This window comes from Oncorhynchus tshawytscha, unplaced genomic scaffold (genome assembly GCF_018296145.1).
Source record: "Oncorhynchus tshawytscha isolate Ot180627B unplaced genomic scaffold, Otsh_v2.0 Un_contig_4324_pilon_pilon, whole genome shotgun sequence".
NCBI lineage: Eukaryota > Metazoa > Chordata > Actinopteri > Salmoniformes > Salmonidae > Oncorhynchus > Oncorhynchus tshawytscha.
In genome coordinates, this window is record NW_024609799.1 from 44,253 (window position 1) to 61,754 (window position 17,502).

The 17,502-nt window shown below is 48.1% G+C and overlaps 1 protein-coding gene across 1 annotated transcript in view; it reads left to right on the top strand.

Annotated features, from left to right (window-relative positions):
- ogal (O-GlcNAcase like) overlaps positions 1–17,502 on the top strand; it is a 47,328-nt gene that overhangs the window by 17,241 nt on the left and 12,585 nt on the right. Inside the window, exon 11 of the mRNA XM_042318274.1 lies at positions 1,218–1,392. Coding sequence (XP_042174208.1) covers positions 1,218–1,392 — 175 coding nt within the window. The remainder of the gene's footprint in view (positions 1–1,217; positions 1,393–17,502) is intronic.

The following is a 17,502-nucleotide window of genomic DNA, read 5'->3' on the forward strand; positions in this document are numbered from 1 at the left end:
GTGTGTTGGGACTGAGATGGTGAGGAGTGTGTGTGTGTTGGGACTGAGATGGTGAGGAGGGTGTGTGTGCTGGGACTGAGATGGTGAGGAGTGTGTGTGTGTGTTGGGACTGAGATGGTGAGGAGTGTGTGTGTGTTGGGACTGAGATGGTGAGGAGGGTGTGTGTGCTGGGACTGAGATGGTGAGGAGTGTGTGTGTGTTGGGACTGAGATGGTGAGGTGTGTGTGTGTGTGTTGGGACTGAGATGGTGAGGAGTGTGTGTGTGTTGGGACTGAGATGGTGAGGAGTGTGTGTGTGTTGGGACTGGACTGGCTGAAGGGACTCAGAGGCAGTGTGGGATATAGAGACAAAGACTGAGTGGGACTCATTCAATCAATGTAATAATATAAGTATCTTTATTGATGTGGAAATTGTAAGAACTTACATGGACAACTCTAACACACATACACACTCTCTCTCTTTCTCACTAACTCTCTCTATCTATCCCTCTCTCTCTATGTATCCCTCTCTCTGTCTCCATGTATCTCTCTCTCTATGTATCTCCCTCTCTCTGTCTGTATCCCTCACTCGGTCTCTATGTATCCCTCTCTCTCTCTATGTATCTCTCTCTCTATGTATCTCTCTCTCTGTCTCTATGTATCTCTCTCTCTATGTATCTCTCTCTCTATGTATCTCTCTCTCTATGTATCTCCCTCTCTCTGTCTGTATCCCTCTCTCTGTCTCTATGTATCCCTCTCTCTGTCTCTATGTATCTCTCTCTCTGTCTCTATGTATCCCTCTCTCTCTCTCTATGTATCTCTCTCTCTCTGTCTCTCTCTCTCTATGTATCTCTCTCTCTATGTATCTCTCTCTGTCTCTATGTATCTCTCTCTCTGTCTCTATGTATCTCTCTCTCTGTCTCTATGTATCTCTCTCTCTCTATGTATCTCTCTCTCTGTCTATGTATCTCTCTCTCTATGTATCTCTCTCTATGTATCTCTCTGTCTCTCTGTCTCTCTCTCTCTGTCTCTATGTATCTCTCTCTCTGTCTCTATGTATCTCTCTCTCTCTCTCTATGTATCTCTCTCTCTGTCTCTATGTATCTCTCTCTCTATGTATCTCTCTCTCTGTTTCTGTATCTCTCTCTCTCTGTCTCTATGTATCTCTCTCTCTGTCTCTATGTATCTCCCTCTCTCTGTCTCTATGTATCTCTCTGCCTCCTCTCTCCCTCTCTACAGACAGCAGAGTGGCGTTCCAGGGCGAAGTGTTTTGACGTGATGTGTGTTGCTGTGTTTACCATGTTTAACCGCCTGTCCAACGCCCCCAACCGGAGCATCCTCTACGACCTCTACAACTACATCTGTGACATCAAGAGTGGTGTCACCCTGGCCCGCGCCTACGTCAAACAATTGGGTACAACAGGGGGGGGGGGTGCGCGTGTGAGACGCATGAGGCGGCGCCGCCAAACAATTAAGTACAACGGGTGAGGGGGGAGACCCATGTAGGTCAGAATGTTGTTGTGTAGGTCGGTGCGTTGTTGTGTAGGTCGGTGTTGTTGTGTAGGTCGGTGCGTTGTTGTGTAGGTCGGTGCGTTGTTGTGTAGGTCGGTGCGTTGTTGTGTAGGTCAGTATGTTGTTGTGTAGGTTAGTATGTTGTTGTGTAGGTCGGTGCGTTGTTGTGTAGGTCAGAATGTTGTTGTGTAGGTCAGTATGTTGTTGTGTAGGTCAGTATGTTGTTGTGTAGGTCAGTATGTTGTTGTGTAGGTCGGTGCGTTGTTGTGTAGGTCAGTATGTTGTGTAGGTCAGAATGTTGTTGTGTAGGTCAGAATGTTGTTGTGTAGGTCAGTATGTTGTTGTTGTGTAGGTCGGTGCGTTGTTGTGCAGGTCGGTGCGTTGTTGTGTAGGTCAGTATGTTGTTGTGCAGGTCAGAATGTTGTGTAGGTCAGTATGTTGTTGTCAGGTCAGAATGTTGTGTAGGTCGGTATGTTGTTGTGTAGGTCGGTGCGTTGTTGTGTAGGTCGGTGCGTTGTTTGTAGGTCGGTATGTTGTTGTGTATGTACGTTGTTGTAGGTCAGTATGTTGTTGTGTAGGTCGGTCGTTGTTGTGTAGGTCGGTGCGTTGTTGTGTAGGTCAGTATGTTGTTGTATAGGTCAGTATGTTGTTGTGTAGGTCAGAATGTTGTTGTGTAGGTCAGAATGTTGTTGTGTAGGTCAGTATGTTGTTGTTGTGTAGGTCGGTGCGTTGTTGTGTTGGTCAGTATGTTGTTGTGTAGGTCGGTGCGTTGTTGTGTAGGTCAGTATGTTGTTGTGTAGGTCAGTATGTTGTTGTGTAGGTCAGTATGTTGTTGTGTAGGTCAGTATGTTGGTGTGTAGGTCGGTGCATTGTTGTGTAGGTCAGTATGTTGTGTAGGTCAGAATGTTGTTGTGTAGGTCAGAATGTTGTTGTGTAGGTCAGAATGTTGTTGTGTAGGTCAGAATGTTGTTGTGTAGGTCAGTATGTTGTTGTGTAGGTCAGTGCGTTGTTTGTGTAGGTCAGTATGTTGTTGTGTAGGTCGGTGCGTTGTTGTGTAGGTCAGTATGTTGTTGTGTAGGTCAGAATGTTGTTGTGTAGGTCAGTATGTTGGTGTGTAGGTCGGTGCATTGTTGTGTAGGTCAGTATGTTGTGTAGGTCAGAATGTTGTTGTGTAGGTCAGAATGTTGTTGTGTAGGTCAGTATGTTGTTGTGTAGGTCGGTGCGTTGTTGTGTAGGTCAGAATGTTGTTGTGTAGGTCAGAATGTTGTTGTGTAGGTCAGTATGTTGTTGTGTAGGTCGGTGCGTTGTTGTGTAGGTCAGTATGTTGTGTAGGTCAGAATGTTGTTGTGTAGGTCAGAATGTTGTTGTGTAGGTCGGTGCGTTGTTGTGTAGGTCAGTATGTTGTTGTGTAGGTCAGTATGTTGTTGTGTAGGTCAGTATGTTGTTGTGTAGGTCGGTATGTTGTTGTGTAGGTCGGTGCGTTGTTGTGTAGGTCAGTATGTTGTGTAGGTCAGAATGTTGTTGTGTAGGTCGGTGCGTTGTTGTGTAGGTCGGTATGTTGTTGTGTAGGTCGTCAGTACGTTGTTGTATAGGTCAGTGCGTTGTTGTGTAGGTCAGAATGTTGTTGTGTAGGTCAGTATGTTGTTGTGTAGGTCAGTATGTTGTTGTGTAGGTCAGTATGTTGTTGTTGTGTAGGTCAGTGCGTTGTTGTGTAGGTCAGTATGTTGTTGTGTAGGTCAGTATGTTGTTGTGTAGGTCGGTGCGTTGTTGTGTAGGTCAGTGTTGTTGTGTAGGTCAGAATGTTGTTGTGTAGGTCGGTGCGTTGTTGTGTAGGTCAGTATGTTGTGTAGGTCAGAATGTTGTTGTGTAGGTCAGCATGTTGTTGTGTAGGTCAGTATGTTGTTGTTGTGTAGGTCAGTATGTTGTTGTGTAGGTCAGTATGTTGTTGTGTAGGTCAGCGTTGTTGTGTAGGTCGGTGCGTTGTTGTGTAGGTCAGTATGTTGTGTAGGTCAGAATGTTGTTGTGTAGGTCAGTGCGTTGTTGTGTAGGTCAGTATGTTGTGTAGGTCAGAATGTTGTTGTGTAGGTCAGTATGTTGTTGTGTAGGTCAGTAGGTCAGTTGTTGTGTAGGTCAGAATGTTGTTGTGTAGGTCAGAATGTTGTGTAGGTCAGTATGTTGTTGTGTAGGTCAGTATGTTGTTGTTGTGTAGGTCGGTGCGTTGTTGTGTAGGTCAGTATGTTGTTGTGTAGGTCAGTATGTTGTTGTGTAGGTCGGTGCGTTGTTGTGTAGGTCAGTATGTTGTTGTGTAGGTCAGTATGTTGTTGTGTAGGTCAGTATGTTGTTGTGTAGGTCAGTGCGTTGTTTGCAGGTCAGAATGTTGTTGTAGGTCAGTATGTTGTTGTGTAGGTCAGTGCGTTGTTGTGTAGGTCAGTATGTTGTTGTGTAGGTCAGTATGTTGTTGTGTAGGTCAGTGCGTTGTTGTGTAGGTCAGTGCGTTGTTGTGTAGGTCAGTATGTTGTTGTGTAGGTCAGTGCGTTGTTGTATAGGTCAGTGCGTTGTTGTGTAGGTCAGTGCGTTGTTGTGTAGGTCAGTATGTTGTTTGTAGGTCAGTATGTTGTTGTGTAGGTCAGTGCGTTGTTGTGTAGGTCAGTGCGTTGTTGTGTAGGTCGGTGCGTTGTTGTGTAGGTCAGTGCGTTGTTGTGTAGGTCAGTATGTTGTTGTGTAGGTCAGTATGTTGTTGTGTAGGTCATGTTGTTGTTGTGTAGGTCGGTGCGTTGTTGTGTAGGTCAGTATGTTGTTGTGTAGGTCAGTATGTTGTTGTGTAGGTCAGTATGTTGTTGTGTAGGTCAGTGCGTTGTTGTGTAGGTCAGTATGTTGTTGTGTAGGTCAGTATGTTGTTGTGTAGGTCGGTGCGTTGTGTAGGTCAGAATGTTGTTGTGTAGGTCAGTATGTTGTTGTGTAGGTCAGTATGTTGTGTAGGTCAGTATGTTGTTGTGTAGGTCAGTATGTTGTTGTGTAGGTCGGTGCGTTGTTGTGTAGGTCAGTGCGTTGTTGTGTAGGTCAGTGCGTTGTTGTGTAGGTCGGTGCGTTGTTGTGTAGGTCAGTATGTTGTTGTGTAGGTCAGTATGTTGTTGTGTAGGTCAGTATGTTGTTGTGTAGGTCAGTATGTTGTTGTGTAGGTCGGCGTTGTGTAGGTCAGAATGTTGTTGTGTAGGTCAGTATGTTGTTGTGTAGGTCAGTATGTTTGTGTAGGTCGGTGCGTTGTTGTGTAGGTCAGTATGTTGTTGTGTAGGTCGGTGTGTTGTTGTGTAGGTGCGTTGTTGTGTAGGTCGGTGCGTTGTTGTGTAGGTCGGTGCGTTGTTGTGTAGGTCAGTTGTTGTGTAGGTCAGTATGTTGTTGTTGTGTAGGTCGGTGCGTTGTTGTGTAGGTCAGTATGTTGTTGTGTAGGTCGGTATGTTGTTGTGTAGGTCGGTATGTTGTTGTGTAGGTCGGTATGTTGTTGTGTAGGTCGGTGCGTTGTTGTGCAGGTCGGTGCGTTGTTTTGCAGGTCAGAATGTTGTTGTAGGTTGTGTAGGTCGGTGCGTTGTTGTGTAGGTCAGTATGTTGTTGTGTAGGTCGGTGCGTTGTTGTGTAGGTCGGTGCGTTGTTGTGTAGGTCAGTATGTTGTTGTGTAGGTCGGTGCGTTGTTGTGTAGGTCGGTGCGTTGTTGTGTAGGTCAGAATGTTGTGTCGGTATGTTGTTGTGTAGGTCGGTATGTTGTGTAGGTCGGTATGTTGTGTAGGTCGGTATGTTGTTGTGTAGGTCAGTATGTTGTGTAGGTCGGTGCGTTGTTGTGTAGGTCGGTGCGTTGTTGTGTAGGTCGGTGCGTTGTTGTGTAGGTCGGTGCGTTGTTGTGTAGGTCGGTGCATTGTTGTGTAGGTCGGTGCGTTGTTGTGTAGGTCAGAATGTTGTTGTGTAGGTCAGTATGTTGTTGTGTAGGTCAGTATGTTGTGTAGGTGTGCGTTGTTGTGTAGGTCAGTATGTTGTATCAGTTGTTGTGTAGGTCAGAATGTTGTGTAGGTCAGAATGTTGTTGTGTAGGTCAGAATGTTGTTGTTGTGTAGGTCGGTGCGTTGTTGTGCAGGTCGGTGCGTTGTTGTGTAGGTCAGTATGTTGTTGTGCAGGTCAGAATGTTGTGTAGGTCAGTATGTTGTTGTGCAGGTCAGAATGTTGTGTAGGTCGGTATGTTGTTGTGTAGGTCGGTGCGTTGTTGTGTAGGTCGGTGCGTTGTTGTGTAGGTCGGTATGTTGTTGTGTAGTCGTCAGTGCGTTGTTGTGTAGGTCAGTATGTTGTTGTGTAGGTCGGTGCGTTGTTGTGTAGGTCGGTGCGTTGTTGTGTAGGTCAGTATGTTGTTGTATAGGTCAGTATGTTGTTGTGTAGGTCAGTATGTTGTTGTGTAGGTCGGTGCGTTGTTGTGTAGGTCAGTATGTTGTTGTGTAGGTCAGTATGTTGTTGTGTAGGTCGGTGCGTTGTTGTGTAGGTCAGTATGTTGTTGTGTAGGTCGGTATGTTGTTGTGTAGGTCGGTATGTTGTTGTGTAGGTCGGTATGTTGTTGTGTAGGTCGGTATGTTGTTGTGTAGGTCGGTGCGTTGTTGTGCAGGTCGGTGCGTTGTTTGCAGGTCAGAATGTTGTTGTTGTGTAGGTCGGTGCGTTGTTGTGTAGTCAGTATGTTGTTGTGTAGGTCGGTGCGTTGTTGTGTAGGTCGGTGCGTTGTTGTGTAGGTCGGTGCGTTGTTGTGTAGGTCAGTATGTTGTTGTGTAGGTCGGTGCGTTGTTGTGTGTCAGAATGTTGTGTAGGTCGGTATGTTGTTGTGTAGGTCGGTATGTTGTGTATCGGTTGTTGTGTAGGTCGGTATGTTGTTGTGTAGGTCAGTATGTTGTTGTGTAGGTCAGAATGTTGTGTAGGTCGGTTGTTGTTGTGTAGGTCGGTGCGTTGTTGTGTAGGTCGGTGCGTTGTTGTGTAGGTCGGTGCGTTGTTGTGTAGGTCGGTGCATTGTTGTGTAGGTCGGTGCGTTGTTGTGTAGGTCAGAATGTTGTTGTGTAGGTCAGTATGTTGTTGTGTAGGTCAGTATGTTGTGTAGGTCGGTGCATTGTTGTGTAGGTCAGTATGTTGTGTAGGTCAGAATGTTGTTGTGTAGGTCAGAATGTTGTGTAGGTCAGAATGTTGTTGTGTAGGTCAGAATGTTGTTGTTGTGTAGGTCGGTGCGTTGTTGTGCAGGTCGGTGCGTTGTTGTGTAGGTCAGTATGTTGTTGTGCAGGTCAGAATGTTGTGTAGGTCAGTATGTTGTTGTGCAGGTCAGAATGTTGTGTAGGTCGGTATGTTGTTGTGTAGGTCGGTGCGTTGTTGTGTAGGTCGGTGCGTTGTTGTGTAGGTCGGTATGTTGTTGTGTAGGTCGTCAGTACGTTGTTGTAGGTCAGTATGTTGTTGTGTAGGTCGGTGCGTTGTTGTGTAGGTCGGTGCGTTGTTGTGTAGGTCAGTATGTTGTTGTATAGGTCAGTATGTTGTTGTGTAGGTCAGTATGTTGTTGTGTAGGTCGGTGCGTTGTTGTGTAGGTCGGTGCGTTGTTGTGTAGGTCGGTGCGTTGTTGTGTAGGTCAGTATGTTGTTGTATAGGTCAGTATGTTGTTGTGTAGGTCAGAATGTTGTTGTGTAGGTCAGAATGTTGTTGTGTAGGTCAGTATGTTGTTGTTGTGTAGGTCAGTGCGTTGTTGTGTAGGTCGGTGCGTTGTTGTGTAGGTCAGTATGTTGTGTAGGTCAGTATGTTGTTGTGTAGGTCAGTATGTTGTTGTGTAGGTCAGTATGTTGTTGTGTAGGTCAGTTGTTGGTGTGTAGGTCGGTGCATTGTTGTGTAGGTCAGTTGTTGTGTAGGTCAGAATGTTGTTGTGTAGGTCAGAATGTTGTTGTGTAGGTCAGAATGTTGTTGTGTAGGTCAGTATGTTGTTGTGTAGGTCGGTGCGTTGTTGTGTAGGGTCAGTATGTTGTGTAGGTCAGAATGTTGTTGTAGGTCAGAATGTTGTTGTGTAGGTTGTTGTGTAGGTCAGTATGTTGTTGTGTAGGTCAGTATGTTGTTGTTGTGTAGGTCGGTGCGTTGTTGTGTAGGTCGGTATGTTGTTGGTGCGTTGTTGTTGTGTAGGTCGGTGCGTTGTTGTGCAGGTCGGTATGTTGTTGTGTGTCGGTATGTTGTTGTGTAGGTCGGTGCGTTGTTGTGCAGGTCGGTGCGTTGTTTTGCAGGTCAGAATGTTGTTGTGTAGGTCGGTATGTTGTTGTTGTGTAGGTCGGTATGTTGTTGTGTAGGTCAGTATGTTGTTGTGCAGGTCAGAATGTTGTGTAGGTCGGTATGTTGTTGTGTAGGTCGGTGCGTTGTTGTGTAGGTCGGTATGTTGTTGTGTAGGTCGTCAGTACGTTGTTGTATAGGTCAGTGCGTTGTTGTGCAGGTCGGTGCGTTGTTTTGCAGGTCAGAATGTTGTTGTAGGTCAGTATGTTGTTGTGTAGGTCAGTATGTTGTTGTTGTGTAGGTCAGTATGTTGTTGTTGTGTAGGTCGGTGCGTTGTTGTGTAGGTCGGTGCGTTGTTGTGTAGGTCAGTATGTTGTTGTGTAGGTCAGTATGTTGTTGTTGTGTAGGTCAGTATGTTGTTGTTGTGTAGGTCAGTATGTTGTTGTTGTGTAGGTCGGTGCGTTGTTGTGTAGGTCGGTATGTTGTTGTGTAGGTCAGTATGTTGTTGTGTAGGTCGGTGCGTTGTTGTGTAGGTCAGAATGTTGTTGTGTAGGTCAGTATGTTGTTGTGTAGGTCGGTGCGTGTAGGTCAGAATGTTGTTGTTAGGTCAGTATGTTGTTGTGTAGGTCAGTATGTTGTGTAGGTCGGTGCGTTGTTGTGTAGGTCAGTATGTTGTTGTGTAGGTCGGTGCGTTGTTGTGTAGGTCGGTGCGTTGTTGTGTAGGTCGGTGCGTTGTTGTGTAGGTCGGTGCGTTGTTGTGTAGGTCGGTGCGTTGTTGTGTAGGTCAGTATGTTGTTGTGCAGGTCAGTATGTTGTTGTGTAGGTCAGTATGTTGTGTGTGTATGTTGTTGGTGCGGTGCGTTGTGTAGGTCAGAATGTTGTTGTGTAGGTCAGTATGTTGTTGTGTAGGTCAGTATGTTGTGTAGGTCGGTGCGTTGTTGTGTGCAGGTCGGTGCGTTGTGTAGGTCAGAATGTTGTTGTGTAGGTCAGTATGTTGTTGTGCAGGTCAGAATGTTGTGTAGGTCAGTATGTTGTTGTGCAGGTCAGAATGTTGTGTAGGTCGGTATGTTGTTGTGTAGGTCGGTGCGTTGTTGTGTAGGTCGGTGTTGTTGTTGTGTAGGTCGGTTGTTGTTGTGTAGGTCGTCAGTGCGTTGTTGTAGGTCAGTATGTTGTTGTGTAGGTCGGTGCGTTGTTGTGTAGGTCGGTGCGTTGTTGTGTAGGTCGGTGCGTTGTTGTGTAGGTCGGTGCGTTGTTGTGTAGGTCAGTATGTTGTTGTATAGGTCAGTATGTTGTTGTGTAGGTCAGAATGTTGTTGTGTAGGTCAGAATGTTGTTGTGTAGGTCAGTATGTTGTTGTGTAGGTCAGTGCGTTGTTGTGTAGGTCGGTGCGTTGTTGTGTCAGTAGGTTGGTGTCGTATGTTGTTGTGTAGGTCAGTATGTTGTTGTGTAGGTCAGTATGTTGTTGTGTAGGTCAGTATGTTGGTGTGTAGGTCGGTGCGTTGTTGTGTAGGTCAGTATGTTTGTAGGTCAGAATGTTGTTGTGTAGGTCAGAATGTTGTTGTCAGAATGTTGTTGTGTAGGTCAGTATGGTGTGTTCAGTATGTTGTTGTGTAGGTCGGTGCGTTGTTGTAGGTCAGAATGTTGTTGTGTAGGTCAGTTGTTGTGTAGGTCAGTATGTTGTTGTGTAGGTCGGTGCGTTGTTGTGTAGGGTCAGTATGTTGTGTAGGTCAGAATGTTGTTGTGTAGGTCAGAATGTTGTTTTGTAGGTCGGTGCGTTGTTGTGTAGGTCAGTATGTTGTTGTTGTGGTCGGTGCGTTGTTGTGTAGGTCAGTATGCGTTGTTAGGTCAGTATGTTGTGTAGGTCAGAATGTTGTTGTGTAGGTCGGTGCGTTGTTGTGTAGGTCGGTGCGTTGTTGTGTAGGTCAGTGCGTTGTTGTAGGTCAGTATGTTGTTGTTGTGTAGGTCGGTGCGTTGTTGTGTAGGTCGGTGCGTTGTTGTGTAGGTCGGTGCGTTGTTGTGTAGGTCAGAATGTTGTTGTGTAGGTCGGTGCGTTGTTGTGTAGGTCAGTATGTTGTGTAGGTCAGAATGTTGTTGTGTAGGTCAGCATGTTGTTGTGTAGGTCAGTATGTTGTTGTTGTGTAGGTCGGTGCGTTGTTGTGTAGGTCAGTATGTTGTTGTGTAGGTCAGTATGTTGTTGTGTAGGTCGGTGCGTTGTTGTGTAGGTCAGTATGTTGTGTAGGTCAGAATGTTGTTGTGTAGGTTGGTGCGTTGTTGTGTAGGTCAGTATGTTGTGTAGGTCAGAATGTTGTTGTGTAGGTCAGCATGTTGTTGTGTAGGTCAGTATGTTGTTGTGTAGGTCAGTATGTTGTGTAGGTCGGTGCGTTGTTGTGTAGGTCAGTATGTTGTGTAGGTCAGAATGTTGTTGTGTAGGTCAGAATGTTGTGTAGGTCAGTATGTTGTTGTGTAGGTCGGTGCGTTGTTGTGTAGGTCAGTATGTTGTGTAGGTCAGAATGTTGTTGTGTAGGTCAGAATGTTGTGTAGGTCAGTATGTTGTTGTGTAGGTCAGTGTGTTGTTGTGTAGGTCGGTGCGTTGTTGTGTAGGTCGGTGCGTTGTTCTGTAGGTCGGTATGTTGTTGTGTAGGTCGGTGCGTTGTTGTGCAGGTCGGTATGTTGTTGTGTAGGCGGTTGTTGTTGTGTAGGTCGGTGCGTTGTTGTGCAGGTCGGTGCGTTGTTTTGCAGGTCAGAATGTTGTTGTAGGTCAGTATGTTGTTGTGTAGGTCGGTGCGTTGTTGTGTAGGTCAGTATGTTGTTGTGTAGGTCGGTGCGTTGTGTAGGTCGGTATGTTGTTGTGTAGGTCGGTATGTTGTTGTGTAGGTCAGTATGTTGTTGTGCAGGTGAGAATGTTGTGTAGGTCAGTATGTTGTTGTGTAGGTCGCTGCGTTGTTGTGTAGGTCAGTATGTTGTGTAGGTCAGAATGTTGTTGTGTAGGTCAGAATGTTGTTGTGTAGGTCGGTATGTTGTTGTTGTGTAAGTCGGTATGTTGTTGTGTAGGTCAGTATGTTGTTGTGCAGGTCAGAATGTTGTGTAGGTCGGTATGTTGTTGTGTAGGTCGGTGCGTTGTTGTGTAGGTCGGTATGTTGTTGTGTAGGTCGTCAGTACGTTGTTGTATAGGTCGGTGCGTTGTTGTGTCAGAATGTTGTTGTAGGTCAGTATGTTGTTGTGTAGGTCGGTGCGTTGTTGTGTAGGTCGGTGCGTTGTTGTGTAGGTCGGTGCGTTGTTGTGTAGGTGTATGTTGTTGTGTAGGTCAGTATGTTGTTGTGTAGGTCGGTGCGTTGTTGTGTAGGTCAGAATGTTGTTGTGTAGGTCAGTATGTTGTTGTGTAGGTCAGTATGTTGTTGTGTAGGTCAGTATGTTGTTGTGTAGGTCGGTGCGTTGTGTAGGTCAGAATGTTGTTGTGTAGGTCAGTATGTTGTTGTGTAGGTCAGTATGTTGTTGTGTAGGTCGGTGCGTTGTTGTGTAGGTCGGTGCGTTGTTGTGTAGGTCGGTGCGTTGTTGTGTAGGTCAGTATGTTGTTGTGTAGGTCAGTATGTTGTTGTGTAGGTCAGTATGTTGTTGTGTAGGTGCGTTGTGTGTCAGAATGTTGTTGTGTAGGTCAGTATGTTGTTGTGTAGGTCAGTATGTTGTGTAGGTCGGTGCGTTGTTGTGTAGGTCAGTATGTTGTTGTGTAGGTCGGTGCGTTGTTGTGTAGGTCGGTGCGTTGTTGTGTAGGTCGGTGCGTTGTTGTGTAGGTCAGTATGTTGTTGTGTAGGTCAGTATGTTGTTGTGTAGTTCAGTGTTGTTGTTGTGTAGGTCGGTGCGTTGTTGTGTAGTTCAGTATGTTGTTGTGTAGGTCGGTATGTTGTTGTGTAGGTCGGTATGTTGTTGTGTAGGTCGGTGCGTTGTTGTGTAGGTCGGTATGTTGTTGTGTAGGTCGGTATGTTGTTGTGTTCGGTGCGTTGTTGTGCAGGTCGGTGCGTTGTTTTGCAGGTCAGAATGTTGTTGTAGGTCGTATGTTGTTGTTGTGTAGGTCGGTGCGTTGTTGTGTAGGTCGGTATGTTGTTGTGTAGGTCGGTGCGTTGTTGTGTAGGTCGGTGCGTTGTTGTGTAGGTCGGTGCGTTGTTGTGTAGGTCGGTGCGTTGTTGTGTAGGTCAGAATGTTGTGTGCGGTATGTTGTTGTGTAGGTCGGTATGTTGTGTGTCGGTATGTTGTGTAGGTCGGTGCGTTGTTGTGTAGGTCGGTAGGTCAGAATGTTGTGTAGGTCGGTGCGTTGTTGTGTAGGTCAGTATGTTGTTGTGTAGGTCAGAATGTTGTGTAGGTCGGTATGTTGTTGTGTAGGTCGGTATGTTGTTGTGTAGGTCGGTATGTTGTTGTGTAGGTCAGAATGTTGTGTAGGTCGGTATGTTGTTGTGTAGGTCGGTGCGTTGTTGTGTAGGTGTGCGTTGTTGTGTAGGTCAGTATGTTGTTGTGTAGGTCGGTATGTTGTTGTGTAGGTCGGTATGTTGTTGTGTAGGTCAGTATGTTGTTGTGCAGGTCAGAATGTTGTGTGCGGTATGTTGTTGTGTAGGTCGGTGCGTTGTGTAGGTCGGTGCGTTGTTGTGTAGGTCGGTATGTTGTTGTTAGGTCGTCAGTATGTTGTTGTCAGGTCGGTATGTTGTTGTGTAGGTCGGTATGTTGTTGTGTAGGTCGGTATGTTGTTGTGTAGGTCGGTATGTTGTTGTGTAGGTCGGTGCGTTGTTGTGCAGGTCGGTGCGTTGTTGTGTAGGTCGGTGCGTTGTTGTGCAGGTCAGAATGTTGTTAGGTGTATGTTGTCGGTGCGTTGTTGTGTAGGTCGGTGCGTTGTTGTGTAGGTCGGTGCGTTGTTGTGTAGGTCGGTGCGTTGTTGTGTAGGTCGGTGCGTTGTTGTGTAGGTCGTCAGTACGTTGTTGTATAGGTCGGTGCGTTGTTGTGCAGGTCGGTGCGTTGTTTTGCAGGTCAGAATGTTGTTGTAGGTCAGTATGTTGTTGTGTAGATCGGTGCGTTGTTGTGTAGGTCGGTGCGTTGTTGTGTAGGTCGGTGCGTTGTTGTGTAGGTCGGTGCGTTGTTGTGTAGGTCGGTGCGTTGTTGTGTAGGTCGGTGCGTTGTTGTGTAGGTCGGTGCCTTGTTGTGTAGGTCGGTGCGTTGTTGTGTAGGTCGGTGCGTTGTTGTGTAGGTCGGTGCGTTGTTGTGTAGGTCGGTGCGTTGTTGTGCAGGTCGGTGCGTTGTTGTGCAGGTCGGTGCGTTGTTGTGCAGGTCGGTGCGTTGTTGTTGTTGTGCAGGTCGGTGCGTTGTTGTGCAGGTCGGTGCGTTGTTGTGCAGGTCGGTGCGTTGTTGTGCAGGTCGGTGCGTTGTTGTGTAGGTCGGTGCGTTGTTGTGTAGGTCGGTGCGTTGTTGTGTAGGTCGGTGCGTTGTTGTGTAGGTCGGTGCGTTGTTGTGTAGGTCGGTGCGTTGTTGTGTAGGTCGGTGCGTTGTTGTGCAGGTCGGTGCGTTGTTGTGTAGGTCGGTGCGTTGTTGTGCAGGTCGGTGCGTTGTTGTGCAGGTCGGTGCGTTGTTTGTGCGTTGTGCAGGTCGGTGCGTTGTTGTGTAGGTCGGTGCGTTGTTGTGTAGGTCGGTGCGTTGTTGTGTAGGTCGGTGCGTTGTTGTGTAGGTCGGTGCGTTGTTGTGTAGGTCGGTGCGTTGTTGTGTAGGTCGGTGCGTTGTTGTGCAGGTCGGTGCGTTGTTGTGCAGGTCGGTGCGTTGTTGTGCAGGTCGGTGCGTTGTTTTGCAGGTCAGAATGTTGTAGGTCGGTGCGTTGTTGTGCAGGTCGGTGCGTTGTTGTGCAGGTCGGTGCGTTGTTGCAGGTCGGTGCGTTGTTGTGCAGGTCGGTGCGTTGTTTGTAGGTCGGTGCGTTGTTGTGTAGGTCGGTGCGTTGTTGTGCAGGTCGGAATGTTGTGTAGGTCGGTGCGTTGTTGTGTAGGTCGGTGCGTTGTTGTGTAGGTCGGTGCGTTGTTGTGTAGGTCGGTGCGTTGTTGTGTAGGTCGGTGCGTTGTTGTGCAGGTCGGTGCGTTGTTGTGCAGGTCGGTGCGTTGTTTTGCAGGTCAGAATGTTGTTGTAGGTCAGTATGTTGTTGTGTAGGTCGGTGCGTTGTTGTGTAGGTCGGTGCGTTGTTGTAGGTCGGTGCGTTGTGTAGGTCGGTGCGTTGTTGTGTAGGTCGGTGCGTTGTTGTGTAGGTCGGTGCGTTGTTGTGTAGGTCGGTGTTGTTGTTAGGTCGGTGCGTTGTTGTGCAGGTCGGTGCGTTGTTTGTGCAGGTCGGTGCGTTGTTGTGCAGGTCGGTGCGTTGTTGTGTCAGAATGTTGTTGTAGGTCGGTGCGTTGTTGTGCAGGTCGGTGCGTTGTTGTGCAGGTCGGTGCGTTGTTGTGCAGGTCGGTGCGTTGTTGTGTAGGTCGGTGCGTTGTTGTGCAGGTCGGTGCGTTGTTTTGCAGGTCAGAATGTTGTTGTGCGTGCGTTGTTGTGTAGGTCGGTGCGTTGTTGTGTAGGTCGGTGCGTTGTTGTGTAGGTCGGTGCGTTGTTGTGTAGGTCGGTGCGTTGTTGTGTAGGTCGGTGCGTTGTTGTGCAGGTCGGTGCGTTGTTTTGCAGGTCGGAACGTTGTTTGTAGGTCGGTGCGTTGTTGTGTAGGTCGGTGCGTTGTTGTGTAGGCGGTGCGTTGTTGTGTAGGTCGGTGCGTTGTTGTGTAGGTCGGTGCGTTGTTGTGTCGGTGAGGTCGGTGCGTTGTTGTGTAGGTCGGTGCGTTGTTGTGCAGGTCGGTGCGTTGTTGTGCAGGTCGGTGCGTTGTTTTGCAGGTCAGAATGTTGTTGTAGGTGCGTTGTTGTGTAGGTCGGTGCGTTGTTGTGTAGGTCGGTGCGTTGTCGGTGCGTTGTTGTGTAGGTCGGTGCGTTGTTGTGTAGGTCGGTGCGTTGTTGTGTAGGTCGGTGCGTTGTTGTGTAGGTCGGTGCGTTGTTGTGTAGGTCGGTGCGTTGTTGTGTAGGTCGGTGCGTTGTTGTGTAGGTCGTCAGTACGTTGTTGTATAGGTCGGTGCGTTGTTGTGCAGGTCGGTGCGTTGTTGTGCAGGTCGGTGCGTTGTTGTGCAGGTCGGTGCGTTGTTGTCAGAATGTTGTAGGTCGGTGCGTTGTTGTGTAGGTCGGTGCGTTGTTGTGTAGGTCGGTGCGTTGTTGTGTAGGTCGGTGCGTTGTTGTGTAGGTCGGTGCGTTGTTGTGTAGGTCGGTGCGTTGTTGTGTAGGGTCGGTGCGTTGTTGTGTAGGTCGGTGCGTTGTTGTATAGGTCGGTGCGTTGTTGTGCAGGTCAGAATGTTGGTAGGTCGGTGCGTTGTTGTGTAGGTCGGTGCGTTGTTGTGTAGGTCGGTGCGTTGTTGTGTAGGTCGGTGCGTTGTTGTGTAGGTCGGTGCGTTGTTGTGTAGGTCGGTGCGTTGTTGTATAGGTCGGTGCGTTGTTGTGCAGGTCGGTGCGTTGTTTTGCAGGTCAGAATGTTGTTGTAGGTCAGTATGTTGTTGTGTAGGTCGGTGCGTTGTTGTGTAGGTCGGTGCGTTGTTGTGCTGTTGTGTAGGTCGGTGCGTTGTTGTGTAGGTCGGTGCGTTGTTGTGTAGGTCGGTGCGTTGTTGTGTAGGTCGTCGGTGCGTTGTTGTATAGGTCGGTGCGTTGTTGTGCAGGTCGGTGCGTTGTTGTGTAGGTCGGTGCGTTGTTGTGTAGGTCGGTGCGTTGTTGTGTAGGTCGGTGCGTTGTTGTGTAGGTCGGTGCGTTGTTGTGTAGGTCGGTGCGTTGTTGTGTAGGTCGGTGCGTTGTTGTGCAGGTCGGTGCGTTGTTGTGCAGGTTGTTGTGTAGGTCGGTGCGTTGTTGTGTAGGTCGGTGCGTTGTTGTGTAGGTCGGTGCGTTGTTGTGTAGGTCGGTGCGTTGTTGTGTAGGTCGGTGCGTTGTTGTGTAGGTCGGTGCGTTGTTGTGCAGGTCAGTACGTTGTTGTGTAGGTCGGTGCGTTGTTGTATAGGTCGGTGCGTTGTTGTGCAGGTCGGTGCGTTGTTTTGTAGGTCGGTGCGTTGTTGTGTAGGTCGGTGCGTTGTTGTGTAGGTCGGTGCGTTGTTTTGTAGGTCAGAATGGTTGTAGGTCAGTATGTTGTTGTGTAGGTCGGTGCGTTGTTGTGCAGGTCGGTGCGTTGTTGTGTAGGTCGGTGCGTTGTTGTGTAGGTCAGTATGTTGTTGTGTAGGTCAGTATGTTGTTGTGTAGGTCAGTATGTTGTTGTGTAGGTCGGTGCGTTGTTGTGTAGGTCGGTGCGTTGTTGTGTAGGTCGGTGCGTTGTTGTGTAGGTCAGTATGTTGTTGTGTAGGTCAGTATGTTGTTGTGTAGGTCGGTGCGTTGTTGTGCAGGTCGGTGCGTTGTTTGTGTCAGTTGTTGTGTAGGTCAGTATGTTGTTGTGTAGGTCAGGTGTTGTTGTAGGTCAGGTCGGTGCGTTGTTGTGTAGGTCGGTGCGTTGTTGTGTAGGTCGGTGCGTTGTTGTGTAGGTCGGTGCGTTGTTGTGTAGGTCGGTGCGTTGTTGTGTAGGTCAGTGCGTTGTTGTGTAGGTCGGTGCGTTGTTGTGTAGGTCGGTGCGTTGTTGTGTAGGTCGGTGCGTTGTTGTAGGTCGTTGTTGTGCAGGTCAGTATGTTGTTGTGTAGGTCGGTATGTTGTTGTGTAGGTCGGTGCGTTGTTGTGTAGGTCGGTGCGTCGGTGTTGTTAGGTCGGTGCGTTGTTGTGTAGGTCGGTGCGTTGTTGTGTAGGTCGGTGCGTTGTTTGTAGGTCAGGTTGTTGTGCAGTATGTTGTTGTGTAGGTCGGTATGTTGTTGTGTAGGTCGGTGCGTTGTTTGTAGGTCGGTATGTTGTTGTGTAGGTCGGTGCGTTGTTGTGTAGGTCGGTGCGTTGTTGTGTAGGTCGGTGCGTTGTTGTGTAGGTCGGTGCGTTGTTGTGTAGGTCGGTGCGTTGTTGTGCAGGTCGGTGCGTTGTTTTGCAGGTCAGAATGTTGTTGTGTAGGTCGGTGCGTTGTTGTGTAGGTCGGTGCGTTGTTGTGTAGGTCGGTGCGTTGTTGTGTAGGTCGGTGCGTTGTTGTGTAGGTCGGTGCGTTGTTGTGTAGGTCGGTGCGTTGTTGTGTAGGTCAGTGCGTTGTTGTGTAGGTCGGTATGTTGTTGTGTAGGTCGGTGTTGTGTAGGTTGTATGTTGTGTAGGTGCGGTTGTTGTTGTGCAGGTCAGTATGTTGTTGTTGTGTTGTGTAGGTCGGTGCGTTGTTGTGTAGGTCAGTATGTTGTTGTGTAGGTCAGAATGTTGGTTGTTGTTGTTGTGTAGGTCGGTGCGTTGTTGTGTAGGTCGGTATGTTGTTGTGTAGGTCAGAATGTTGTGTAGGTCGGTGCGTTGTTGTGTAGGTCGGTGCGTTGTTGTGTAGGTCGGTGCGTTGTTGTGTAGGTCAGTGCGTTGTTGTGTAGGTCGGTGCGTTGTTGTGTAGGTCGGTATGTTGTTGTTGTGTAGGTCGGTCAGAATGTTGTGTGTAGGTCGGTGCGTTGTTGTGTAGGTCGGTGCGTTGTTGTGTAGGTCGGTGCGTTGTTGTGTAGGTCGGTGCGTTGTTGTGCAGGTCGGTATGTTGTTGTGTGTTGTGCAGGTCGGTGCGTTGTTGTGTAGGTCGGTATGTTGTTGTGTAGGTCGGTATGTTGTTGTGTAG